We start from the raw sequence: 27,997 nt of genomic DNA on the forward strand, positions 1-27,997 counted from the left end.
GGGGAGGAAGGCTGTGGCCAGTTGGGCAAATCCCTGTTCCTTCTACGTGCCCACAGAACACCAGCATTGTCTATGCACCATGTTTTCACAGCCAGTCAGGGGCCGAGGTCGGGACCTGTTGGGGCTGGTTTTTATTTACCAAATGTGGCTTTATTTGGTAACAACATTTAAAAACATGTAAGATCAGAACAGTCCTTGTTGGTGAAAACATGCCCATTAATTTTCCTATCTTGGGACAAATTGTAAGTGGATGAGAGTCTTTAATGTCCCTGGCAATACTGAACCTGAGAGGCATTCAGGAATTGTTGTCCAAGCAGTCCATCAAGTTCAGCACCTTTCCCTGAAGACGAGCAGAATAACCTGTGCTTTGAAGCCAACAGCTTTAGCATTTGCCTAAGTATGTCACACACAGGTTTGGATGTTCCTGTGTCCCCGTTCGTGCTCCACCCACCAGCCACAGGGCCAGGGAGCACCACTGCCATGCCCAGGCCACACATGCTGAGTCCTGCAGACATCTCTGATGACCCCTTCCTCCATTTCTTCTGTCAAGGAGTGAGTCTGGTTTATATTTTAAACTCCTGTGTCATGCCAGCCTTGATGCACGTGGAGTTAACACAGATCTCACAGACCTATGGGACAGCCTAGGGTGAAAGAAAGGGAGAAGAAACTATCAGTGCAGTCTCACACAGCAGAGACTGTGTCAGACATCTGTCTCCATTCTGTAGCTGAGGCAAGTGAGGGTGATATGACTGACCTGGAGGCATGCTACAGCAGAATGCAATGCCAAGAAGTGAAGCCGGTTCCTGCAGCAGCCCGCTCCTCTAGTTTTGTCCTCTGCTCTTCTCCAACACTCTCCGACACTTCTCCACATCTCCTCTTGTGTCTCCCCCTGCAGGGAGGCTGGCTGGGATCAGAAGCATCAGTAGCCTTGGGAAGCAGACAAGGTTTTCCATCATAAACAAGAGAGCAGTGCAGAATTACGATGACCAGAAACACATTTTAGTAAAATATGAGGCTTTCGGCTTGTGCCTAGAGCTGAACTCTGAGGGTCACCACAGTTAAATAAAAGAGGAACAAGAAATAAGTTCAAGTATTGTGCCTGCTGTCATCTGCATGTTTGCCCTCCACCTCTGGCCTGGACTTCCCCAGTGGTCCAGCTGGAGGCAGGTCCATTTCTTTCCAAGATTTAGTGATGGTTGATCACTCTCAAAATGAAGCAGGGATGAGACGGGAGCAGATTTTGCTCCCTCTGCTGTACGTACTCTTCCAGTGCCACCCCAGCCCACTTCTGAGCCCTCCTCGACACATTTAAAATGTATCCTCAGCTTCACGTCGCAAACAGAATACTAATGGGGAGTGAGAAAGCTCTCCTGTATTTTCAGGCATTTTTCAGGGGAGGGAGAAAAACCATGCAAAACACTGGAGATACCTGGCAAACAAGATGGCCCACAGGAGCCTGGGGATCACGTCCTCCGCAGCGCAGCCATGGCCATTCTGCCCCATCGGCTGGTCAGCATGGCTTGTTCCCTGGCCTGCTTTCATCTGCCGGCCTAGGCACCCGCAGCACCCCGAGACAAGGGCCAGGCTGGCTGGAGCTCTTGACTCGTACTGAGATCCCCAAGGAAAAGTTACCTCTTGCCTCGTCCTGGAGACGTGAGTGGGAGTAGCCGGGTGTCGAGCCCTGCTGCGGCGGGAGAGGTCTGGGTGGCACCCGCAGCAGCGAGAGGCAGCGGCGTTTGGGGGATCAGCAGTACCAGCAGGCACAAAGGGAGTTACCTCTTCGCCAGTCCCAGGCTGCTCGTCTGTAAGGAGCTCGAGGCAGGCAGATCCAGACGGCTGCTAATGCAGGATCACAGCCCGAGGTTTTGTTTCCACCTTTGCCAGAGGCTTGGCATGAGTCTCGGCTTCCTTTGCCTGCGCAATGGGTACCTGGTGACTGACCTTCCTTTGTAAAGCTCCTGTCAGGCAAAGGGGGTTCCTGTGGTTTCACCTACAGCTTTCCTCTATGCACCGACAGAAACGATGCTCGTCGGGTCGGTGCTCCTACAGCAAGAGCTCAACCGGAGAGACGGATGATTTAAAATTAAAAAAAACGGGGAGTCGGGGGGGAGGTGGGGGGTGGAAGAGAGAGAGGGAGGGGGAGAATAGGCTGTCAATCTCAGTAAACACTTCTTTGATGTGGTTTCTTTCAAAAAAAACCAAACCAAAACAAAACAAAAACACAACCTGACTCCTAAAAGCAACAACGTATGTTTATTTTAAATGCATCCGCTAAATATTTACACTGCAAGATAAACGAGAAAAAAAAAAAAAAAAAAAAAAGATAAATTGGAACTTTTGTCAGTGAACCAGATTGTGAAATGCCTTGAGGGAATAGAAGATTTATTTGGGGAGAGGGGGAGAGGTAGGAATTTTCCATGCTATTGTAAAACATGAGCACAAATTATATGATCCCCACAGCCAGTTGAGTTGCAAAGCTTCAATCAGCTGCCTTTTTATTTTTTTTCTTTCCTCTCTTTTCTATAAAGAGGAGGGGGGGAAGACAGAAGTGTTTCACCAACTTCTGTTGACTGTTCCTTTTTTCTCCTGATTGAAATGTGTTGTTAAACAAGATCCCACATAATCTCAGCAGAGGGTTTCTCTCGCTCGCTCCCGCTCCTTCTGGGAAGCCGCGATCGGTGCCATCGGCGCTTGATTATTTGCAAACTCCCTTCGCTGTTTTTTTTTTTTTTTTCCTCCTCTTTTTTTTTTCCTCCTCTCCGTCTCGGTCTCCGTCTCCCTCTCTCTCCCTCCGTCTCTCTCTCCCTTCCTCTCACCCCCAGTGCAACTTTTGCAGGCGCCCCGGCACACGCAGCCATGCCGCGCTGAGAGCGGGGGCACGGCGCCAGCCCCCCTCCTTCCCTCCCTCCCTCTCCTTTCCTCCCTCCCTCTCTCCTTCCCTCCCTCCCTCCCTCTCTCTCTCCCTCCCTCCCTCCCTCCCTCCCTCCCCAGCGCCGCCGTCCCGAGCCGGGGGGGCCCCGCCGCCCGCCGCCCCTGCCCGGCCCCGCGCCTCGCCCCGGCCCCGGCCCGGCCCGGCCCGGCCCGGCGCCGCCGCCCCCCGCCCGCTCGCCCGCCCGCCCCGGCCGCGTCGGAGGGCCGGCAGCGGGGCTGGATGTGCCCGGCTCCCCCCGCGCTGAGGTGGGCAGCGATGCAGAAGGCAGGCGGCAGCTTCGCCTCCGCCGAGAGACACCCGCTCAAGATGGCAGATGTGTGTTGAGTTTGGGGGGCTGCGATCTCGCGTCGTTCGTGGCGGCGTTGCCATGAATAACAGGCGTCCTTGCACCGATGGCCCCCATGTACGAAGGTAAGCCCCGGCCCGGCCCGCCCCGCCGGCACCCCTGGCCCGGCCGCAGCGGGGGAGGGAGGGGGGAGCAGGGGGACCCTGGCCGCCCGCCCGCGGTTCGCCGTCCCCCCGGGCGATGTCGCGGGGAGGCGGCGGGGCACCCCCGCCCTACCCGGCGCCCGGCGGGAGCGGGGCGAGGCGCGGGTCGCCCCCCGGCTCTGCCCGTCCCCGGCCCCGCGGTCCCGGGCGCTCGGTCCCCGGCGGGGGGCGGTGGGTGAAGTCCGTGCCGGTGCCGAGAAGAACAATGAGGTGGACGAAGCCTGCCCTGCGCCTCCGTGTGTGTGTGTGCGTGTGTGTGTGCCTGCTGCCTGCCTGCCCCTCGCCGCAGTTCGCCTTCCCAGGACCGGCTACCCCGCTCCGTTCGCCGGTTTCCCGGGAGTTCCCCCCGCCGTGGCTCCTCTCCTCCGAAGCGCGGGGACTCCGCGGGCAGCGGCGGCGGCGGACGGGGCTGCCGGAGCCTGCTGTCAGCTCCTGTGGCTTCTCCTTCAGCCCAGCCCGGGCTGCGGCGAGAAGCCCAAGTAACCCAACTTAGTTTCTTTCGGGTTAAAAAAAAATCACAATAATTATATACATATATATGTATAAATACATATATGTGTGTGTGTGTATGTGTATATATACGGCTGTGTGTGTTAGATCGATGTGTAGTCCGGGGTGTCCGTTTAAAAAGAAAAATTCCGAGATGTATCGAGGTTAATTTAAATCCCCTCGCGACGCATTTACCCTTCCCCGTCACCCTTCCCGGCTCGGCGCTGCCCGGGGAGCGTTACATAAAGCGGAGGGACATCCCCCGCCGGCCGCGCCATCCCGCCCGGGGGCCGCTCGGTCCGTGGCGGCGGAGACCCGGGCGCGGAGGGGGCGGCACGGGGAGACGGCACTTTCCTTCCCGTGGCGAGGCCGGTAAAACTTATCTGAGGAGGAAATCGAGCCCGGGCTGCGGCGCCCGCGCGGAGGGCGCCCGGCGGGCGGTGTAAAGTTACCGGTGGCCCGCCGGGTTATTTCTGGGCAGCCCCGGGGCTCACCCGCTGGTCGGAGTTCGGACCCCGCCGGAGGCGGGCAGACAAAGAGGAGCATTTTCTTTAGCGCAGGGAGGACAGCCGGCCCTCCCCGCGCTCGCCGCGGCCGGGCCCGGGGCCGCCGGAGCGCGGGGACGGCGGGGAGCCGGAGCCCGCGGCGGTGCCGGGGCCGGTGCCGGCGGAGGGGCCGCGGCGGGCCCGGGGTGCCGGTCGAGGCCGGCCCGCCGGCGGCGCCCTCTGGTGGCCGCGTCGCGCCGCCGAGCGGCCCCGGCCCCCGGGCCGGGCAGCCCCCCCTCCGCTCCCCGCCCCGCGCCCGGGCCGCCCCGCCGCCTCCCCCGGCAGCGGGGCCCCGCCGCGGGCGGGAGAGCACAACGCCGACGCCAACGCCGCCGCGGCGCGGAGCTCGCAGCCCGGGCGCGTACCTGCCCGGCCCCCGCCCGACGGCCCCCCGGGGCCGGGCCTGACCCCCTCCCGCGGTGTGACCGGGCCGGTGAGGCCTGGCCGGCGTCGCACCGCCCGCCGCCGAGCCTGCCCTGCCCCTCCAGCCGGCCCGGGGGGTCAGGCGGCGATTGCTCTGAAGTTCGCTCCTCGCCGGGCCGCATCCGGCGGGCGGTGCGGGGGGCGCGGTGCCCCTCGGAGAGCGGCGGCGCCCGGCGGGTCCGCAGCAGCCGGGGCGGAGGGGCCGCGGGGCCTGCGGACAGCCCGGCCGCGCTCCCCTTCCCGGCGCGCCGCAGTGGGCGAGCGCCCGCACGGCCGCCTCCCCGGAGCCGGGCAGGGCAGCGGAGGGGAGGGGAGAGGAGAGGAGAGGAGGCCTCGGCCACTGCCGGGGCGAGCAGGGCGCCGGCTTCTTCCTGGGGAGGGGGCGGCGGTGCTGCACCGGAGCGTGCGGTGGAAGTTTAGCGGTTCCTTAGAGCATCCTAACTTCAGCGGCGCCCCTGCTTCTGCCTGACTGGAAAAAGAGAGCAGATGGGGAAAAATACCCTGAAAGTGACCCGTAGAAACAAATTCATCGCAGCAGATACGGAGGGGTCTGCGGCCAGGCTCTGCAGCATGCCTTAAGCCTCAAAATAGGTGAATATCCTAAATGGCAGGAGCCGGAGATAGCGTAAAGGCTGATAGAAATTGTTTTATCTCTGTTGTGTTGCGGTATGCTTGCGGGTTAAATTGCTGCTGAATGGCTTCGAGGGAAGTGGAGGAGGGGTTAATGATTGTTTTTCGCCTCCTAGTTGCCATGAGAGGTCCTTAGAATTCCCTGCAATATCGCAGTGCGTAGATAAAAACTTACTTATCGCAGGGGATGCAATTTCCTCCTTGGAGGGAGGCAAGGTCTGCCATCCTCCCCTGCGAGCCTCGCGTTATGTGCGTAAAGCAGTTCGGTCTGTAGCCCTCCTCCGGAGCGTCAGGTCCAGTCAGGCCACTGAGGAGAGCCCAGGAAGCGAGGGCTCGGATCAGCACTGCGACGGGCAGGCACAGCTCTGCTCCTGCCCTTGGCCGAGCGGTCTCGGCTGGCACACATGCACACCCACCGCCACCACCGCAAGACAGGCGAGGGGAGGTGAAACCGTATCCCCGCCGTACCGATTTCAGAACATAGGCTCTTTGACAGAAAAAGCACCCTGGGAGGAAATGTGACACCTCAAAGGCCTTATGAAGTGGTTCCAGTAGAAATTTAAGTGAGTGATAACATAGCACACACGCAGAAAGTCATCCAGTGTTCTTGATGTGCAGGTGAGGGTGGTGTGTGCTTGTGCAGAGCAGCTGGCTTAAATACCAGTTCTGGGAAGCAGAATGGTGCCTCACCTGATATTAATAGGCGAGGCATGATAAATAAGTGAATATCTGGCGTGAAATCCTCTCCCACACACACTGTGCCAGGAGAATTTTCCCATTTGTTTTAAAAAATTTGGAGGTTTTGCTCTTGTCTTCTCCTCTCCTGAGTTTTTCCTCATCCTTTTCCTTTTTTTTTTTTTTTCTTTTTTTCACTGGGTGGTGGAGAGCTTAGCAGTAAAATGAGGGGCATAAAAATCTAACAAGTGAAACAAAACAGAAGTAACACTGCTGCGCAATGTTTGACCTGGTTTTTAGTTTCGTTTGTGAGCTGTACAAGGAAATGAGTTGAGTTTCAAAGCAGACCTCATCAGGTGTAATCCTACATGGTCTCTACTCCAGAGTTGGGGCAAACTAGTGGCTGCCCTGCTTCTGAGCACCAGAGATGTGGCTTCATCAGCAGAGGCTGTACTGGCTTCAGAGGTGGTGAATGGCTTGAGCCAGGCAAGAACCTGGTTCTCTGGACCCTCCTCTAGGCAATGTTATCCTCACTTGTGCACTCATTGTGACATTTCCTACTGTGCAGAGAACAAAGCCACGCTCTATGATCCAAGGGAGACCCCAGTTTAAGAGGGGGTCTGCCAGATATCACAGGCTGTGGGTGGATTTTTGCCTAGGACGGGTGTCCCCAGCGATTTCCTTGGTGTCTCGTACCTGGCATCCTTCACAGTTGTGTAAAGAGAGGTATTTATACGTATTAACCTTTATTTTCTAAACAGTGATTACCTCTGTTTTGGTTTTGTTCCTCTTTGCTTTGCTTCTTACTTATTCTTGACAACTTTGTTGCAATTCAGGGTGTATTTTTAGCAGCCACATCGGTAGTTTTCTATGTGGGTGGCTCATGGAATTAATCTGGGTAATATTTGTAAATTGCACCTCACCACCGGTGCGGCTGCTAGAGCTGAGCACAGGCAGGGACCTGCCTGCACACTATCCTTGTCACACACGGGGCTGGGAAAGCCGGAAAATCTGACCCTGTACTTGTGGTGGATCAGATCCCATTTAATGCTAGAAACAGGCCAGGCCTGCTGGGTTTTGAATGCATCCTCAAATCTCACCAAAGCATACAAAACTTTCTCATCAGGGACATGGCCCCCTTGAGCCAGAGTAAAGGTCTTTAACCCAAAGTTCATGCAGGGAGCTGATAACTCAGAGACGACTCCTGTTTATGAAATAATAACCAGAACTTAAGCTATGTCAGTGCTGGGACCAAAAGCCTTGCTTTTTATTTGCTTAGGGTATGGCTATAACCAGGATAATAGGAAGCTCCCTCCAGTTAAAATTAGCTGTCTAGTGATTAAACAATTTTGCTATGTAATGGGTAAAAAATGCTGTTTTATTTTCAGAAGGGGAGAGAGCACTGATGGGACATGGGGCTGGGGTGAGCCGGGAAAGAGGCAAGCTCAGTTACTCACCTCAGTTGTTAGTCCTTGGAGTCTGTGCAGTGCATTCCTCTTCGTGGCTGTAACAGATGGGGAAAGACCCAGTTGGCTTCAGTTGGACACCTCAGCTGGCCTGGAAAGTGAAATAATTTTCATTTTTCCATCACTGGGTTTCCCCATTTGCTCAGCAGTTGTTATTTACTTCCCAGTTTTACAGGTTGCTTTGAGACCACTGGATTTGGTTTCATGTTGGATAAGAGTTGCCTCTGCTCCTTGTTCAGTGTAGGTTCTTCTACTGATGTGGAACAGCCTAGAGACCTCCTTGATGCCTGTGAGGCTTTTGAACATAGCTCAGCCCTGGGAAGTTTGACTGTGTATTTGGAGATAGATAATGGACTTATGTGGCTAAATGAATAAGGCCCAATTTTGGCCACATCACAGCAGTGGTACGTAAAAATACGTGAATATTTGGTCAGGAGGACAGTTGGGAAGTCAAGTCATGATAGGATGGTGACCTGGGCCTGGAAATTTATCCCTGTCCTGATTGTGGGCCTCACCAAGTGGGTCCCAGGTGATGGTGTAGAGCTATCCTGCCAGATGGTGAGGTCAAGGGAGGTGCAGTCACCTTTTGCTCAGACCAGATGAAGACACCAGTATGAGGCAGATGAGACAGCTTCTTCTAGCTGGAGGACTCAAGGGATAGTGCTGTCCATGGGAAGAGTTTGCAAAGGCATTCAGTGGTGGGCTTACAAGATATTATGGTGTCCCCATCCCTGTGTCTGTAGTGAACGGGTAGGCTAAGGCTGGTTTTTTGGGGCTTTTTTTCAAGGTTCCACTCTTTTTCCCCTCTGATCCCAATTTAAGGAGATATTTTCGGGTCTGTGCCTAAATTTAAGCTCACAGACAGTGCTGCTGACTTCATTAGGATTGTTTATGTCTTTAAAGCTGGCCACACGCTGAAGTACCTTTCTGACTCATGGCCTCTATAGCTTAATCACTCCATTTATAAAATGAGGTTGTTTCCTCATCCTTACTAGGAAATCTCTGCCCTCTGAATGTGAAATATTTTTTATAGGTCTTTCTCTTACTTTTGGAAGGATAGCTGGTCGATAACAAGAAGTGGGAATTAAACATTATTTAGAGAAAAGGTTGTTCCTTGAACTGTTTACATACCCTAACGTGGACCAAGGTAATTAACAGGAAACCTTCTCTTTTGAAATTATTTCCCCTAGCAGTACAGAATTCACCTTTTCTTTTGATAATAAACACAGATGATAATTTCACTCCAGACAGGGCATTTAGCAATTTGTTTGTCATGCAGGAAGGGTTAGAGGCATGTTGCTGCTACCCCTCATTTACAGCATGGAGCACCCCTGACTACTCCCTCACTTGGCCGTGTCAGCAAACTGAGGTCCATCCTCAGGAAAGCACAAGGGCCTCTATTTTGGGACCACTCCTGAATTCAGGTAGCCTTCAGAATTGGGTAATTTTGATGACAAAAATACTTCTACTAGGACTTGCCCACACATGTGAGTGGAGGAGCAGCCTCTGTCTCTGTGTGGCAAAGACATTGCCACATCTCAAAATAGCTGGGAAAATTCAGAGTCAGGACTAAATTAAAAAGCTGTCTGTACCATTAGTATTTATTGCTGTAATAGTGTGTATTTATACAATGCTGTATATGTTAAAGGTGCTATGTAAAGAGTGGCTGTCTGGTCAGGCCACTGACAGAATGATGCCAAGGAGCAGCCTTCTGCTTACTCACCAGACGTGTGCAGAATAGCCAGAGGAAGGGAAGTGAGCCTTCTTGGAGAAGTGAACCCCTTGAGCTGCTCCTGAGCTAGATTCTGATACAGGTGAGCAACAGTGTCACTGAAACCCAAGGAGCTACACAAGGGGAAGCAGTGTCTCCACCTGATGAGCATTGGCCTGTCTGTGTTGTGTTCTGGAGGGGAGAGGGAATTCTGTGCTGGGTGAAGGATGCCATAGTTTGCTCCTCTGTTTTTTTCTTCAGCATCACCACTGAATGGGAAATACATTTGGAGAAGCTGAAGCTCACTCTATTTACATGTTGTTCTCTGTCCTGCTCACCTTCCAGGGCATGTGCTGACATCTGTCTCTGGAAGGACGAAGTAAGAGCAGTCACATACAGCTCCTTCCCTGAAAAGTGGGAAAGGTCATCCCACAAGGCATTGGTATTTGCCAGAGATACTTGGGAAACTATGAAGGGCAGCTGCCTTCTCTGTCCTTCATAGATTTTGATCTATAAAGGTGCTAGCAAGACCTGGAAAAACGGTGTTACCTGGCAGAACCCTGCAGGCTAACATCTCCTTTGATGCTAAAGGCTGACAGGTTGGGCTCTGGGCTATGCTGAAATGCCAAAGAAACCTACCTCTCACCAAAAACATTTAAATCATAGGAAATAGGCAAAGGAAAGATTTAAAAATGTGTTTCAAGGCAAAATATCAAACGCCTGTCCAGCATGTTCCTTAACAGGTTTGCCCAGCATATTCCTCATGTATGGACAGTCCACAGCGTGTCCAGGCAGTTACTGTTGCCCTTTGCTTTGTCACTGAAAACATTTTAGCCCCTCTGTAACTCCTCTCTGCTTTGCTTGCTCTGATTCATTGTCCTTTTAACTGTGGGTGTAGGAAAACTATTCCTTTGTCTTTGTCATGTCTCTCCTTTGTGTTCCTTAGGCAAAATCATATCTCAAACACATACTTCAGCTCTTTCTCTTGCATCTCTTCCCCTTCAGCTCTGACCATTCTCCTGGTTCTCTGTGCTCCCTTCAGCTAATTCATCTCTCTCTTGAATGGCACTGCTAGAGCACAGTGCTGTATTTGTCCTGTGCTGGCCAAGAAGAGTAGAAGTGTCCCTTCTTGTCTGTTACAGTCAGTGCTCCTATTTGGTTTAAGTTCTGCACAGTAACATTGTTCATCTCTGTGCAGCTTGTGATGTGCTGTGGCTCATACACTTCTATCCAAGAAGTCTGATGCCTCATGAGCCTCTTTCTATCTTGTGTGTGTGGAGATAGACTTTCCTATCTGTGTGATTTTTGTATCTGTCCCATTTGAATGTCATCCTGTACCCTTCAATTTGTCATGATTGTTTAGAATTCTTATCTAATTCCCCTGATTTTGCAATCCTGAGTGGTGTCACCTGCCAATTTAAAAAGGACAATCTCTGTTTCTTCACCGAGATAAGCTTTGTTGTCAATTCTGCAGTCCCAAATATAAAGTGCAGAAGAGAACAAATGGTTTCATAAAAACCAGGAGGAGAGCCTTGCCCACAAAATAGAAACTGGCATAACATAACACTTGGCATTGTTTTCATACCTACTCTTTTACTCTCCTTTGGTGCTTTTGAGGTGTTCCTAATAACAGTTGTATTTGCTGTGCCAAGCAAAAGCAGAACCTTGCTGTACTAGGCATGACATTGGCATGAAGGGGTAGATAGTTACCACCCTAAAGGATTTGAATTTCCTATAGATGCAGACGCAGGAGAGTGCATCATACAAATTGTCAGGACACTTTCAGGAAAGGAAATCACAATGTGTGGGTTTTCCACAACATTTGTGACAGAGATTCCTCTGGGAAAGGAAAGGGTGGGCTGAAGATTGAGAAGGAGTAAGTCAGTAGGTCAGGAACAAGAGAGAAGAGGATGAGAGAGACAGGTGGGGATCAAAGATGAGGGCAAGTAAACTGTAAGAGAAGAGAGGGAGATGATCCCTGAGAACTTCAGGGGTTGAGGCTGTCACAGCCAAAGCTGACAGGAATGGAAAACTAAGTGAAATGCTGAAGATCTCATCTTGGACTGTTTCTGCAGTTGCCCCTACTGACTTCTGTCTCTCCCACTCTCTTCAGACTTCAGTCTCTCCCAGTTTTTTTCCCCTGCAGTTGTATCTTAACATCTTTGGAAGGGAAGGTGAGTGAGGATAAGAGACACTACCTGTATCCTAATGCTCACAGGCAGAACAGAGAATCTGTCTGGGGATTCCCCATCTGGAGCTGACACCAGAGGCAAAACTGATGCTGTGGCATTCACTTAAAATCTGGCATCCCACTTACCATGCTCGGGAAACTGATGGGACAGAGATTATCTAAAACACCAGCACTTTTCATTGACCTGAGATCCTTGTGGTTTCCTCCTTCTCTGCCACTGCTTTCCCCATGACAACAGTGTCTATGCAGGACAAATTTGATGTGCCATCCTCCTTCCTCCTCCCCTCCACATGATGTCTTTAAGGACATATGTGACTGCCCCACCCTCACTGTCATCATGTCTGCTCTACTCTCAACTTCAGTCAGGGTGGCCAAAAAAGGCATGAGGATGGAGACCCAGCCATCAGCACCTGAGCTTATGGGTGAGAACGACATGTGCATCCTCCTGCGCATGGATGTGCATGGCCCGGAGGCCTGGCACATCTCAAGCTTGTTAGGCTCAGCATGCTCTTCCCTCTAGTAGTAAGTCAGGTATGTCAGTATGTTTGGCAGGGAGTCTGTAAGGTTGTGGTCTTTCCCGTGGGTGAAGAGAGCAAGAAGAGCTCTTTTTTTGCTTATAGTTTGGGGTCGGAGTGTTTATTTGCTACTGGATGTGGTCCAGTGGATGCAGTATGTCTTTGCACAGAGAGGAAGCAGCAGAGAGGAAACAGGCTAGGAGGTTCCTGGAGTATGTGGAAGATGACTTCCTGACACAGCTGGTGAGTGAGCCAGCAAAGGAAGGCTCCCTGCTGGGCCTGAGTTATGCGAACAGTGAAGGACCTGTGGGTGATGTGCCGTTTGGAGGCCGTTTTGGGTACAGTGAGTGGTTTTCAATTCCCAAGAAGTAAGGAGGGGGCTCAGCAGAAGGGCTACCTTGGGCTTCTGAACAGGGCAGACTCTGTCCTGTTTAGGAAACAGATTGATAGAGTCCCTTGGGCCAGTCCTGAGGGACAAAGGAGTCCAGGAAGGCTGGATGTTCTCCAAGAAAGAAATCTTAAAGGCACAGGAGCAAGAAATTCTTACAGGAAAGACACTGAAGTGCTGGTTCATGTCCAGACAAGGGCAGCTAAGTTGCTGAAGGATCTTGTGCACAAGACTTAGGAGGAGCAGCTGAGGGAGATGGGTTTGTTTAGCATGCAGAAAAGGAGGCTCAGGGGACACCTTATCTCTCTCTACAACCACCTGAAAGGAGGCTGTACTGAGGTGGGGGCATCCTCTTTACTCAGGTAACAAGTGACAAGACAAGAGGAAACTGCCTCAAGTTGTACCAGGGAAAGTATAGATTGGATGTTATGAAAAATTTCCTTATGGAAAAGGTTTGTCAAGCACTGGAACAGGCTGCCCAGGGGAGTGGTGGAGTCCCCATCTCTGGAGGTATTTAAAAGACGTATAGATGTGGTGCTAGGGGACACAGTTGTGCACTTGGCAGTGTTTGGTTAACAGCTGGTCTCATTGATCTTAGAGGTCATTTTCAACATAAGGGATTTTATGGTTCTGTTTATTTTTGCTTGAAGACATGAGGTTTTCTTCTAGCTACAGGTTGTAGAGGCATACACAGGATGGGGGATAGCCAGCAAGCTCCCTAACTATTAGCTGCATTGATGGGGTGTTACACTTCGAGAGGGAATGTTAGAGCACATGATGGAGGGGCTTGGTGGAGACTTGGACTTTACCAGCAATACTCAGAGAATGTTCAGTCCCAGAAAACTTGCTGAACATTCCAAAGAAAGTTTGTTTTTTTCAGGAAGGTCCTTTAGCTTGCCCAGAATATTTTTACTTGTAGGCAAAATTTGTAAGCATTCTTTATTTTTAAAGTGTGGTTTATATTCTGCTCTTGTCTGCAACAACTCCAGTACCATCAATGTATTTATCTTTTCCTGGTTAACACTTGCCATTCCTGGAACATCTCCTGCTCAGCAGCTGTTTGTAGGTGGGTTTTTTTTTTCCTCTCCCATCATCTTGTACCTTTCCTTCCTGTTCAAGGCATCCATAAACCTCTTGTAGTGACATCATAGCTGTTTCCATAGCAACAGATTATGATACTAGAACAGAGGATAATATCAAACAGGAGGAGGAAGAGATAAATTATGGTGTTTGTGTGCGTGTGTCTGAGGGCTTGATTATATTCCTACCTCTCTTCCAAGGATGTTGTCTGCCTAGCTTCTTCTCTGTTTATCTTATATGCCTTTTAAAGGTTAGGAAAATGTGAAGGGAAAAAAGATCTGGAGGTCAGAACAATACAGGCGCATAATTTTTATGGTTTCTGTGTAAACCTAGTAGGCTGAGATTTATTTTTTTACCTCTGGTAGCTCTCCTGTGTCTCTTGAGAGTAGTCTGGAGAAAACTTAGAGGCACAACAATCCCCTGGTATGGCTTCACTTTTACTTTAATTACCAATTATTCACAGCCACTAGCAGCTGGGATCCGAAGTCAAGGATCTCTGTGCTGCAGATTTTCCAAAAGACGGACAACTGTGACATGGCATTGCCCCAGAGAGCACATAATCTGTATTTGAGAATGGGTGTGATAGGTGCTCAAATCAGCCAGAGATGGCACAGGGAGAACAGGGACAAGTACCCAGAAGGATACTGAGGGGGCTGTGATCCCTAGACTGCTTCAGCCTGCCCAGAGAGTGGTCCGAGCCTCATCCCAGGGTTAGCTTTTCACAGTGATGTTTGTGGAAGAGCTGTGCCAGGAGTGGGTCGTGGGCTGTTTTTTGACCATCTGCCTAGTTCTTCCATGGCTTTGGGCTGTTCCTCTGTCAGGAGCTGACAGCAGCAGGATTGCAGAAGGGGGAGTGCCCATATTGCTCCATATGTATGGTGGTAGTAAGGCTGTTTGCTTAAAGCAGTAGGCTGGAGGAGGAGAATGTCCAGCTAAAATACATGGTATTTTATTTTCTCCTAGGCAGCATTTAGTGTTGACAAATTCCACATAGCTTGGCAAGTATTTTCAGCAGGTCTCTGGTTTACCTCCAAATAGTGGTAATTTCCAGCCATCATTGCTACTTTCCTATTTAGATGTTTGACTTCAAAAGCTGGAGAAAAATTTCCAAGAAAACAGTCTTTGATATCCTCATAGCTCTGCGTGTGTGTGCAACCTTTAATCTTCCCCTTGTGGCAGAATTTCCAGGGAGTTAAACAGCCATTACTATTCTTTAAAATACCTGGAGTGGAGTCGTCTCTAAGTTGAAAATCTCTGGTGACACACTTGAGCTCCTTAACATTGACAAACAGAATTGATCCCACCTTGAGGCCCTGTGGTGCCCCAGGGAGGAGTGGAGTGGAGGGATCTGAGCACAGCAGTGCCAGGTAATGTGTGCTTACCTTGGCAATACAGTTGGCTCTGGCAGTGTGTAATGGTGCTCTCTCCATTATGGGAATTCACAGCACTCCTGGGTCAGCAGCAGAGCAGTGCTGGGATTAGGTGATGCCCATCCTCCAGCTCCCAGTATGTCAGTGCACAGGAACTTTCTGGTAGCTGGGCAGGCTGCTGGTGTGCTTGGTGGTGATGCAGAGTGAAGTTTTTGGTCGAGTTTATGTTGCCGGTATGGAGAGAAGGTGGCAGATCACACAAATTGCCTGAGTCACTCAAACTCTGCAAGGCCATGAGAAGTTAGAGCTGTACAGAAGGCACGTGAGCACACAAGACCTTGACAGGAATTAATAGTTAGGTCACTTTGATGGAAGCTTATTGGGAGCCAGTAGAGACCACAGAGGACTGGTTGGGTGTGCTTCCCCTGCAAGCACCCCCACAGCACACTAGGCCCAGCTGCAGAAGAGGCTGGCAGCATTGTCCTGTGGGGAACACACTGCCACAATCAGGCTTCAGGGTGATGGAGGCTAGGGAGGTGGCAACAAGGTCCTTTGTGGAGAAAAGAGAGATCACAACCTTTTCTCTGTAACCTGATTAAAACAAAAGGACAACTCTTGGCTACAGCCAGTTTGTGGATAGCATGGAGAAACTTCAAGACCTCATAAATCCTCCAAATCTACAAAGAAACCGGGGATCACATTTTTTTTATAACTACAATAAAAAAATTTCTTCATCTCTTCTAGCACAATAAGTGGCATCACCTGAAACCTGCCTTCCCACCTAACTCCCGCTCTTAATTCTTTCAACAGCAGAATATGTGTGTATTTAGCAAGTTGAGATAAGAAACAGGTTGCAACCCCCATTTTAAAATAGCTGCACCACCTGAAAAGGACATGTGAGACCCAGACACAAGCATATCCCATTGGTGATGACAGTACTTCTCTTGCAGTGACATTTTCCTGTCGCTTATCTGAGGCTGTGAGCACCTGTGTAATGAAAGTGCACCTTGCAAAAGTCTGTGCTGCCTGCAAGCACATGCGAGTCAGAAGGGACAGCAGGTGCTGTTATTGAGCAGTGGATGTGAGAGCACAGGTGGGAGAGTGTCTGTGTGTACGTGTGTGTATGTGGGACTCCTTCCGTGTTTGTAGGCACGTGTAGGAGTGTACACATGTGTTTGGTGTGGCTCCATCCCTTTTAACTACGGAAAACAGCATGGGCCTGATTCTGCTTAGAGCTGTTACACCATTTTTCTAACAAACTGTATTTTTAGCAGGGCTCTTTTCCACTGCAGTGAAAGAAGAGAGGAGATTTATTATAAACATAAATTAGGCTTTGTGTGTGTTTGTGAGCTGTCACAGCCTGTACAGGGGGAAATATAAACAAGGTGAATGCAGGGTGTTTATGTGGAGCGATGCTGTGACAGTGTATGTGTTGGCAGGAGTGCTGTCTGCAGTCTCTACATAAGGGCTTGTGTTTCCAGTGTGTGTGGAAGACTGTAAATCACAGTGTGTTCAGGAGGGGACACTGCCACTCTGCCTTTAAAAGGCAGGAAGAGATTTCTTTTCAAGCAATGTGACTTTTCAGGCTGAACAAAAGGGTTACTAGAAATCCATGCTTGAGAAAAGTATCATTCAAAACATTCTGACGGAGAATGATCTATAATCCACATCCACCAGCTCATCTCTATCCTGATCCAGAGCAGCTGCACAGCAGGCATCTTTCATGCATCTTCTCCCAGTGCCAGGTGTTGGTGGCCCAACTGGACCAGTTCTTGGATATGTCTTCAGCTCTGCTAATGTGTCTCAAGTCTGTCTCTGTATCCTCAGTTATCTGAGACTTTAGCCAGTGGTGGGATGTGACTGGGGTGCATATGCAAATGCAGAATCCCCTGGGGAACCTGTATCCCTTCAGATGTGTTTACTGTATTGCTTACAGTGTATCTAATGTAGGTGAGACTACCTCAGTAAAGTAGCTTTTCCAGTGTCTTTTCCAGTATCTCTGCTGGTGGGCCCTGAATTCCGGCTTTGTTCATGCTCAGCTGTGAGCTCAAGCCACAGAGTGTGGAGTTCCCCTTTTCAGGACTAGGCTTGGCTTAAAAGTTATTTCATGTTCCTCTAAAATCACTGCTGTTTCCCAGAGGAGCACTTGAGTCATTACCAATCCTTGCATTTCCTCTCAGCCAGGAAGGGTTGAAGGGGTTTCAGGAAGAGGATGCTTTACGAGGAGATGTCTGCTTTCCCTTGCCATGCCCTGTTGCAAACAGACACTGAGGCTCCTGCCAAAAAGCTGCTCCCTGTAGAAAATAAAGTGTGAGGGAAAAAGAAGGTGGGATGTGAGTGAATGGCAGGAGAGGGCATGATTTCAGGTGGGGATGCCTGATGCTTTTGATACTGTGTACAATAAAGCAGATGCTTGTGGCAGCACCGATGGTGAGCTAGGAAGTGTTTCCTAGCCACAGCTGTTACATGGCAGCACTGGAGCAAGTTGCTGGTCACAGTTTTTCATTTGGGTTTTGTTGTGGTTGGTACTCCTGTCATTCTTGTCTTCTTGCTATTGCAGGGCTTGTGAAGGGGATGGGGCTTTTATTCTCCTGGTGTATTTTGTGTCCTTTCTCCTGTTCCTGGCAGCTTCTTCCCCTGTGCCGCCCTCTCCCCAGCCCAGCCCTGTCATATTCAGCTGTCCTTGCTGGAAGGTGACCAGCGCACCTGAGGTGTTCATGGCCAAGGATGTAGCATGCCACGTCTCGAGAACATGCTGACTTTATGTGGGTCCTGAATGCTGCCTAACAGGCATCCCAGCCCGTGGGCTGGAAGGGTGGCAACTCTCTGGTCACCCTGGGGCCCGGCAGAGATGTGGAGGAAGAAGAGCACAGGCTTGATCACAGAGGTAATCATGAAATGCTTGCTGAAAAGATGGATATTGGGAGTTATTTGGCTAGCCGAGGCAGGAGAAGCAGGAGCCTGTCCTAATGATCTCAGCCCTCCTGTTTTACCCTCCAGGGATGTGGGAAGGGTGTGGGGATCAAGTGCTCCCCATCCCCTGCTCAGGATATCTGGGTGGATGGTCTGCCTGCCAGGCTGCCTGCAGGGAACTCATCCCCTTTTCAGTGGGAGGTGGCAACCCAACAGCACATGAGAGCTGTGAAATCCAACCCTGTGTTGGGACGGGCTGCACTTAAGCCCCGTGTAAGCCCTAATTTGAAGGCTTAAAGGGAGCTGAAGTGTGACACTGAGTGCTGTGTCTGAGTTTCACCCTTCCTGAGCCACAACAGCTATCAGGAGGGGAACCAAGGAGCAGGACAGCCTCTGCCTCCCTAGCTGGGCCAGGAACCTTCAGCTGAACTTCTTGGTTCCAGCAGATGTGTTGGATTGGGTTGGGTTTTAAACAGCAAATGTGATAAATCATGGCTGGCAGTTCCGACCGCTGTGGCTTGGACTGTATGCCCAAAGAAGCTGTTGCAGTAACAGGCCTGTTCTGGCAGTCCAGCAGGTCTCCATCTGTCTAGGTATGTTCATCCCTTTAGTTCTGTCCCTGATAACTGCTTTTCATCACCCCAGCCTGGTCACTGCTTCTCTTTGCAGGCTGTTAGCAGGTAACAGCACCCCTCTGCCAGGCTCCTAAAGGCCACACAGCCATTGTGGTGGGCTTGTCACAGGAGGCCCTCCACTTCCCTTTCATGCTTGTGTCCCCTTCTCCCCACACTTACTGGGGGTCTGCAAAGGGACCCCTTCTACCTGGTGCCGCTTGGGGGATGCATGGCTCCCCACGCTGCTGGAGTGGGTGAGCTGATCAGCACAAGGTTAGTTACAGCAGGCTGATGAGGCTCACTGTTTCATCCTTTTTGATTTGCAGCTGTGGTGCTTGTTTATTTATTTGTGCCAAGTATTGTTGCTTTCACTTAGGGTCACTTCAGCAAGGCATGTCTTCATTTATTTCAGAGCCCAGTCACTGCTCAAAGCACAGCCATAGTTTTAAGAAAGCCACAGAGTGGACTTGGGAGGGGAATTTTGACAAGGGGCAAATCTGTGTCCATATAGTTTCTGAAGTTGGTAGCCCCCAGCATTGTGCCTGCTGAATTGCTGGGAAGCACAATTGTACATCTCTGTGTCCATGCAGACCTGTGTCTCCATATGTCCCTGGGAGTGTCCTGTGACATCGTGTCCACCTTCCTCTCCCAGCCAGGACTGTGGGACTTTGGCCAGTAGATCAGAGAAAATATCACTGGTGTTTTGCAACCTGTACAAGAAAACAGATTGTTTTTAAGTCAAAGCTAAGATTGTAGCACTTGCTGGAGGCTGGAAGGTAACTGTAAATCCTGGGTCTCATTTGCACAAACATGTTTGGTTCCAATCCTTAAGGGCATTTTCCCTTCCCCTGCTTATGCCTTTGTTTCAGAAACATGTAAATTTTGTTTGGATTTGGTTTTTTTGAAAACCCTGCAAAATGTGGGAGGGGGGGCCTTTAAATTACATTTGGCACAGAAGGGATAAGGAGTATTCTGGATGCTCTACTGGGTAGGAATCCGTGGTTGGTTGTCATTTAGGCTCTGTCAGTGGGAAACACTGAAGAGACTGGATACACCAGGAGAGTACTAGTGATGTTTGCAGAATCTTACTTGTAATATGCTGCTCAGATCAGACCTCTCAGCTTTCTTCTGACCCATTGTATGAGACCCCACACAGTGGGTCTTGTTTCAGGTGTGAACCTTATGTGCAGGGTCATTTGATGGATTATTGTCCTGTCAGGTGAAGGGGTACAGGCTCTTGCAAGGTTGCCTCAGGAGTGGGAGGTGACACTGGCCAGTCAGGCTCCTTCCAGGGCAGAGACCTGCAAATGCCCCTGCTGCTGTGGCTGTCCTTTTTCTGTCAAGGTCCACGGAGTGAAGAAAAGGGGCTTGATTTATGCCCTAAAGAAGCTGAAGATCTATGCAAGAGCTCAGGAGGAAGGCAGCGTGGCAGTGATTGCCGTGTTCACTGGGGGCCACCAGTGATGGCACATTTATACTGCTGAAGGCCTTACCCCCTAGCAAAGGTTTTGTTCACATTGCTGTGTACCAAATCTCAAAATTGTTTAAAAGGGCAACAAACCAGCTAAGACAGCCTGCAAGGTGAGGATGAGGCTGGGCTACCCTGCTGTGGCTGCCTCTTGGGAGGCAGGAGGACCATGCTAGCAAGAGTGTGTGGTGGGAGCTCCGCACCAACGTGGGTCATGCTCTGTTTCCAGAACTGCCAGGTCAGTGTCTTTCACCTCCTCTGGCTCCCTAGGAGGAAGGAACCAAAGGAGAGTTGGTGGTTTGTCTACACAGAGTCTGTCTGCTGTAGGAACCACCCCAGCCTGCTGTGACTGTTGGCAGAGAGGAGGGAGAGCTTTGTGTTCTCTCCCACCTTTTAGCCAGAAGGAATGTGTGTGCTTGGGGGCTTCTGCATGCTCTCTTGCCATGCTGATGGGTTTCATGACACGACTTTTAGCACCTGAGGATAGGTGTGAAAAGGGAGGAGGTAGAGAAGTAGGAGGTGGAGGTGGTGTGAGTTAATACAAGACCCAGTGGGAAGCAGCAGCAGGCAGTATTATTTCTGTGGTTTGAGCCAAAACTTTCTCTCTCTTTCTCTCTCTCTCTCTCACACTCATTAAATTACAACTAATGCAAGTAGCATTGTGAAGGAGGAATTTGGGAACTGTCGTTCATCATCCAGTCGTTTGTAACGAATGTGCTGCTCAGTGCCATAGCCCATAGCCTCGCTGAGAAGTAATTCACTTGGTATTTGCAGGCATGACATGCATGCCATAAAAATTCCACTGTTAGCATTATGCCAGCATTAGTGAGAGGATATGAAAATAAATGATGAGCTATTGTTTTTCATGATTAAGTCCAGGCTTTTCACTCGTCTTGCTTTTTTCCTCCCCCCATCTGTGAAGGGAGAGGCCTCTCTGTTCTTTTTGCTTTCAGAGCAGGCAGGTTGTGCCCTCACTCATCCCAGATCCCCCATCTTCCCCATTTTACTTCCAGACCAGCGCCCTTTTGCTGCTCCCTCCACCTGTCTCCTCCTGGGTTTGGAGATCAGCTGCAGCAGTCCTTTTAATTGCTGTAGGGTACTACCACAGAATTATATGACATCAGGGGGGAATCTCAGTATTCTGTTACGGGCCTACAGAATTGTTTTGCCCTCCCCGTCCCTCAAAGGGACGGAGCCCTGCTCTTCATGGTTGTGCTGGAAGGTTCAGGCTTTGATTGTGGGTCAGCAGTTTGGTACTTTCAGGTCATCCACAGGCCTTAAGTGACTCTTCTATTATTAAAAAAGATGGAGAACTCTGAGGCAGCTGTCAATCTGAATGTGCAGGAGCAGAGCCGAGCAGCCTTTGTCAGGGCCTGTTGGCAGTGGCCAGCACTTTAAAAGAAGTTCACAAGGCAGGACGAGAGGGATCTGTGACCCACAGTTGGGAGAGTCATCCCTGTCCATTCCGGTGGGCTTTCCTGTGTTTCCTCCAGAGCTCTGTAAGTGCAAAGGACTTCAGCATTCCAGGGGAGTGAGACAGTTAAGTGTTATTTATCCCTGTTTTCTAGTGGGGGTCACCAAAGAAGAAAGCATGGCAGTTTCAGAGATGACCCCTGTTTCTGGAGTCATCAATTCATGGGGTTTGTTTAAGCCGTCACACAGACACCCACCTGTGCAAAATAAAAGACTTGTTTGGAAAACTGGGCTTAAATTGCCCCATGAAATCCTTGAACTGAGTCAGTACCAACGCTATACAGGATTCCTGTGCTCATAATCTTATTCTTAATCGACTGACCCAGGCAGTCTTTCATGTCAGTGAGTTGCTGATCACTCCAGTGGTCCCAGCCCACACTGGCTGTTCAGCAGAAGGCCTGGCTGAGCTGAAGGCAGATGGCAGGGTAAGAGCTTGTGCTGATCCTACTGCTATTAACTCTACCACTCCTCTGCACAGCAAGCTGCTCCCTTTCAACATCAGCAGAACTGATTTTAAAAGCCTTGTGGTCCAGCCTTGTGTGACAGAATAACTCGTTTTGTCAGGGAAAAAGATACCTTGGTAAACTTTTGAGTGGAAGCTGCCAGGGGTAACCTCAAGATGGTGGAAGAAGCAGCCTTAGGTTTGAGGAAGAGCAGCAGCCAACTGCAGGTGTCATGTTCCCATCTGAGAGAGGACACATGAAAGCCAGTGCTTTTTTCCTCCGTCTTCTTTATTCATGCACTCACAAGGGCAGCGTAAACAGCGGAGTGTTGTGTGACGTTGCTTTGCACGGATGGTGGTTATGAAATCCAAAGCTGCTGGGTCGCTGTACTTGTCCTACCCCAGGCCGTGCTGCCAGCACACCCTGGCACACAGCGACCTGCGCTACCTTGTGGTTATCCAAGTGTGGCCATGACCTGTGGCTCTCCCAAAATGTCTCAGGCCAAGTGACTCCCTCCCCCACCATCTGCACTCACTGCCACGCACGCAAGCACACACGCAGCGCACAGCCTTTAGCACCCATAGCATGTGTGGCCCTCGACAGGTCACTTGAGGGCAGTTGCAGTCCCATGTCTTGGAAACAGGATGTGCTTCTCTGCCCAAGCTGCTCCGCATGGCCCTCTCACAGCCCCTGCCATGATTAAGTCCTTTCCACTGGGAAGCGATACCTGCATTTGATTCTTGAATTTTGCAATATGCTTAAGTGCGGTGGTGGTGACACTGGGCTTGAAGCCATCAGCTCATATTTACTTGTGATCTAAGACAGTGATTTCTGTTCAGACCCCAAAGGGCAAGCTGCTATGTGATTTAAAGTCATGCTACCAGCAGGAGCATATGACCTCATGGTATGAAAAAGCAGGAGGAGATTAGCAAAGAAGTTTCTAAGGTACACAAATGTCCATGGGAAAAAAAAAAAAAAAAGAAATACATTAACAGGAGAGTCAGTCTGTCTGTGTAAGAGAAGGCTGGGGAAATGACTAATATGTGCAGTTTGATTCAGATGTTCCTTCTTTGATTCAGATGTTCCCTCTTTGATTCAGGCCCCCTCCTTTGCTTTCTCTACCCCCTACCTCGCCTTGGATTTTTCTGCCTTTTCGAAGAGAGGGAGCGAGGGAGAGTGGAAGGACTCAGTGAGGAAGGAGTTAAGGGAATGCTCACTGGGGATTATAAAACAGCCAGGCACTTGGAAACAGTTAAGAAGAGAGAAACAGATCTGCCAGGAGGGAGTGTGGCACTGGAGCCGGTGGTTTATTTTCATGCCTCCCTACACAGCAATGCAGACGGCTCTCCTACAATGGGGACGGAGGTAAGGGTGGCGGGAACGGGGTGGGTGCTGGGGTGAGGGCATCAAGGTTAAATGGGGAATAAACTTCTCCAGTACCAAGTTCAGCAGCCTTCCCACTGATCCTTATTGATGGGCTCTGCTCTGGATGTGGGCTGTTCCTGTGTGGGTGGCAGCAGGTAGCACCTACCATTGCCTGAGGGCATGGCCTTGCCTTGGGGGCAAGACATGCTCTTTGCATGTTGTACATAAGCAGTAGTGGTTTTTGTGCTCTTGGCATCACCCTGGAAAGGTGGACAGAACAAACTTGCTGTGTGCTCGAGCGCAGCACTGAGAGCACAGTGTGGGCAGGTCTCTGGGTACGCCTACGTGAACATGAGCTGCGTGCGAGGTCTTCTGTGAGTGTGGCTGAGGGTGGGCAGCTTGTGCAAGCCCACCTGGCCAGAAGGAGCCTTCTGTCATCCTCTGATGAGGTGGCTTTGAGTCACGAGGAGCTGTGTTTTCACTCACCCCGTGTTCATGTCTCAGCAGCCCAGCTGAGGCCTCCTGCACATCATGTCAGGCACCAGGCACCATGACGGGGGCAGAGGCTCTTGTTCCTGGGAAGCAAAGGCTAATGCAAAGGCAGTGTCCCCCGACAGACCAGATGGTGCCAGGGCTGGGAAGAGAAGCCAGGTGGCTTCAGGCTTCCTCCATTGTGGTCTTCACGTGCCTGTGCTTGGGGCAGGAGCTACCTTCTTCCTAATTTGAGGGACACTGCAATGGTGAGGTACGAACTGACCTGAAGGCAGGCCCTGCCATCACCTCCTGGCTCTTTGGCCCTGTGTTTGACAAATGGTGGCGTTTATGGCCTCCTGGCAGCGGGAGCTTACCTGTCACCCTTACAGTGACCACAGGGAGAACTACGCGTGTGCGACGCTGAGATCCATTTTTCTTGAGGGAAAAAAAACCCCTGATGCAACTATTAGAACCAAAGTGTGTGGAGAGAGGGTTAGTCACTCTGCAAGTGTCAGGGGCTTGTGAGGAAATAGCAGGAGTTTGCTGACTAATGCCGATGATGCTCAAGGAGTAAATGAGAAATACGGAGGGAAAACCCTCTGTTTCTGAATTTGGAAGAGGAAAAAAAATTGAGGGGGAAAAAAAGGGAAGGAAGATGTACAGAGTTACTAATCAGCCCCCAAAGTCTCTGACCTATATCTCCCTCCTTTCCCTGGAGCCATTCTTGAAATGAAAAATTAATAGAGAACAACCAGGTTTTACCTCCAGGGTACCCTTTTGGGCTGCCACGTACTTCAGGCAGGGATGAGTGGATAGGACTTAGGTGTCCCTCAGCACGACGCAGAAAGCAGAGTAGTCCCAGTCCAGGATGTTGCAAAGATGTCCAGAGAGGCTGAAAGCAAGAAGGTAATCTCCTCTCTTGGAAGGATGGTCTCTGGCTTCAGCTGGTTGGGAAAAGGATGCTGAGCTGACACACTAGGTTAAAGCAGACCAAGGAAGGATAGTCCTTGAAGTTACTGGAACTTTAGCAGGGGAAGTGGAGGTGAGAAGGGAAAAAAAAAAGTATATCAGGTCATTAGTCCTCTGAGGGCGAAGTTCATTCTGTCTACAGAATATTCCTCCCTCTCTTCCCATTTTTAGTTTTAATGAGGAAAGAGAATCCTTATTTAAGAAGCTAAAACCTAGGTTTGTGGGCCGGGAGGTTTCATTTCCCAGTTCTGATGCTGCCTTGCTCTTCAAGCCTGAGCAAGTCACTTTACTTTCTTCTGCCTCCATTTTTATCTCTATAGGATGTGGACTGCGATACCCTTTGCAAAATATTTTCAAACCTATTGAATATAGGAAGGGCTACTTTTTCTGAGGCGAGGAGGGCCTGGGCATTGCGTGTTGTGTGCTGTGTGTTGTGCAGGAGGAGGAGGGCTGATGCTGTGGGGTTTTTGCCTGCACTGGAATAGGCTCTGTGCCCGCAAAACACACCCACAGCTTTGGGCACTGCCGGATTCGCCCTCCCACGTGACATGGGAGGGATGGAACCGTGTAGCTGTGGAGTGCCATGAGAAGAGGTGTTATCACCCACTGTGGCAGCAGGGCTAGGCTAGCTTTGAGGGGATCTGAACACATGTGAAAATCTGGACCTTTACCATCTCCTTATGTTGGATGACATGAACTTAGGTGCTCAAGATTACTAGCTCTGTTTTATATATAAGTCTGGATGCATCATGTTGTCTTTGTTGTGGTCCTTCAGAGCCTATCTCCTTAGATCTTTGCAAGATACCTCACTTATTGCTGACTTCTGTGATAAACATCCTCCATAACCCTGAAGGGCCAGAAGCTGAGCCTTCCGTGCTGTCTCTGCATGGACTTCTGCCTCTTCAGTATTAGGATGTCTCATGCAGCTTGAGAAACTAGGTTATATAGCAGCTTTAATGGGGCTTTTTCCAGACACTGATTGACCTGATTCCTCGGACCAGCTGTTTTATTTATTAAGCAAAATAGGAGAAGAAAAATGCATCTCCTACATAAATTTGTTTGATTGTGGAGTATGTTTTAACTATTTTTTTTTCATGAATTGATATGAAGCTCTTACTTTATATTGATTTTGTAGATATTAATTTATGCACTAGGAATGAGGAAGATTTGCCTCTCCATCTAATCCTATTTCTAGAGAGAGATTTACTTAATGTGCAGTGTAATTTGCCTAATGTGCAACTTTGTATGTAGAGTGTACTCAGATTCAGCAGAAACAGTGGGTATAATAAAAAAGAGCACTGTAGTGCAGTGCTGTAAATCCCTCTGTAATTAAAAATACTAAATTAGTCAAAGTTAGTGCAGTCAGGAGACATGACTAGCTCAAAAGCAGGGATATATGGTGAGAGTTTTCAGTGCAGGACAGAGAAATTGTGTCTGTGTTCCTCTCTATGTGGGTATGGTATGTGTCAGGGGAAGGAGCTGTTAGTAACACCATTTGCCGGGAATACAGCTTGGGTGGCAAGGAGGAGTTGTCAGGAGTTATCCTGAGGTTGTCCTTGCATGTTCCTGAGGTGATGGAGGAACCAGTTCTGCCAGCTCCCACACTGTTGTCCAGTGTCCTCTTTGTCTGTGTGTCTGTGCGTGTCTGTGTGTCCTGAGTCCTGTGCACAGTTGCAAGGTTAGATTTTACGCTCCTGAAGAAGTGTCTCTAAAATTACTTCATTGCTCTGAAGAAGGCTGGCACAAGCAGTTAGTTGAATTATTCCCACCCCCCCACCGTCTGTCTTTTTGTCTGTCTGTCTTTCTTTCCTGGTGTTGGCACAGATAAAATCACCGCCTGAAATTTTCAGATGGGTTTGTTTTTTTGTTTTTCTGTTTTTTTCCTTATAGGAATTTGTGAATCTCCCTGCAAATAATCAGGGGAAGGATCAGTTTATGCCAATGTAAGATTCACTACCTCTGAGTATTGTCCATCTGCCTGTCCTATATCCAGCTTATGACCAGTGATGCCTGCAGTGCCTGACACTTGCTTTCTCTTTCCGAGAGAACAGGAGGAAAGGTGGGGCTTATGCTCTAAGCAAAAGTCCCTGTTTGGAATTGAGTAACAAGACTTTGTTACGCGTTAAAGTTAAAAATAAATTGATCTTGTTTATCTGAACAGAACCAGGATATAAAATAAAGTTCTAGCTACAGTTTGTGTTTCAGTTTGACTTGATTCTGTTAGTGTAACATCTGCTTCTTCAACAACCAAGAAGAGAAAGAAAAGTGTATGTTATGGCAATGACCTGCTATTGAGGCCATCCAACAGCTTCCCTATTTTAAGACCTTCATTTTCAGTTGTTCACAACTTTACTAAACTTAAACTGTCTGGGCAGAAATTTTCCATCCCAGCTACCTGCCTCGGAATGTATATTTAGAAAACAGCTATTTTATACCTCTCTTGAATTTTTTTATGCATGTTAAATATAACAAATGTACAAATAAATAAGAAAGCAAGCCTCTACATTAACAACCCAATAAAATTTGAATGGTATCAATGTCAGAGATACCAGTTCTGCTATCTCCAAGAGCATCAGCCCAAAAAGATGGTTGTCACCACAGCCTCAAGTGGCAAAACATATCTCTGAAGGACTTGTACTTAAGTATTTCAAATAAGCATTTAAAACTAGTGGAAGCTTTTCACATTAATCTCCCTGTGCATTGCTTCCCTGCCCATGACATATGGATAATACAATGTCTTACTTTAAGGATGGTGTGCAAATACATTCTTTTATGCTTGTGAAACATTCAGTTACTCTAATGATATGTACTGTAGGAAGGGCCATGAGTAAATTACTAATTCTGTCTGCAGAACAGAGTGTGGCAGGTACGCAGTAAACAAGGCTCGAGGCCACACCTCCAGCAGCGTGGAGAAGATGAAATAGTAACTGGGTTCTCAGTAGGTGAGCACCCCAGATCCTGCTGCACTGGGTGAGGCCAAGGTCCTGTGGAAAAATAGCCTGTGATTATGTGATTAACGGCTCTGCCATGGCACATGGGCAAGAAAGAGGGTCGAAGGTTGCACAGGCAGCCTTAAAGCTGAGTTTGCCTAAGCCTTGTGTTCTTGATTTGCAGCTTTAAATAGGCTTGCTTTCACCTGTCTCCATTTTCTGTGTAGTTGTTTGGTCATACAGAGTGGGAATGAGGAACAATAAACAGCTGTTGCTCCTGGGAGAAGAGACAGGAAAGCGTTTGGTGCCATTTGTCATCACAGAGGAAAAATTAGTGAAGCCTTCTATCCAGACATATCCAGCTTTTATCCATGTAGGAGCAAGTGTGACCCTCGAGGTAGAAGTTCAGTGTTGGAGGAAAACCACAAATTAACTGAGATACCC

General features: G+C 49.6%; 1 protein-coding gene and 1 long non-coding RNA gene across 10 annotated transcripts in view; one reads left to right on the plus strand and one right to left on the minus strand.

Moving 5' to 3' along the window:
* Window positions 1-128: 128 nt before the first annotated feature.
* LOC111936327 (uncharacterized) lies at window positions 129-1,681 on the minus strand. The gene is made up of 3 exons (XR_002868101.2): window positions 1,430-1,681; window positions 755-927; window positions 129-641 (listed from the first exon to the last, which is right to left on the minus strand). It is a non-coding gene; the product is annotated as an uncharacterized LOC111936327 (long non-coding RNA).
* A 1,397-nt stretch (window positions 1,682-3,078) lies between these two features.
* The window catches only part of HIPK2 (homeodomain interacting protein kinase 2), a 127,450-nt gene continuing 102,531 nt past the window's right edge, over window positions 3,079-27,997 (plus strand). For 2 of the 9 annotated variants that reach the window (XM_086884742.1, XM_086884739.1), the window contains exon 1: window positions 3,079-3,343. In XM_086884742.1, the coding sequence (XP_086740868.1) occupies window positions 3,325-3,343 (19 nt within the window). In that variant the 5' untranslated portion in view covers window positions 3,079-3,324. Of the gene's footprint in view, window positions 3,344-4,211; window positions 4,283-5,131; window positions 5,470-9,297; window positions 9,464-23,077; window positions 23,181-27,997 lie in introns of those variants that run through there. The other 7 variants (XM_086884747.1, XM_086884745.1, XM_086884748.1 and 4 more) reach the window with 7 other exon arrangements.

The sequence above is a fragment of the Cyanistes caeruleus genome, chromosome 4, assembly GCF_971803275.1.
Source record: "Cyanistes caeruleus chromosome 4, bCyaCae1.hap1.1, whole genome shotgun sequence".
Classification (NCBI taxonomy): Eukaryota; Metazoa; Chordata; class Aves; order Passeriformes; family Paridae; genus Cyanistes; species Cyanistes caeruleus.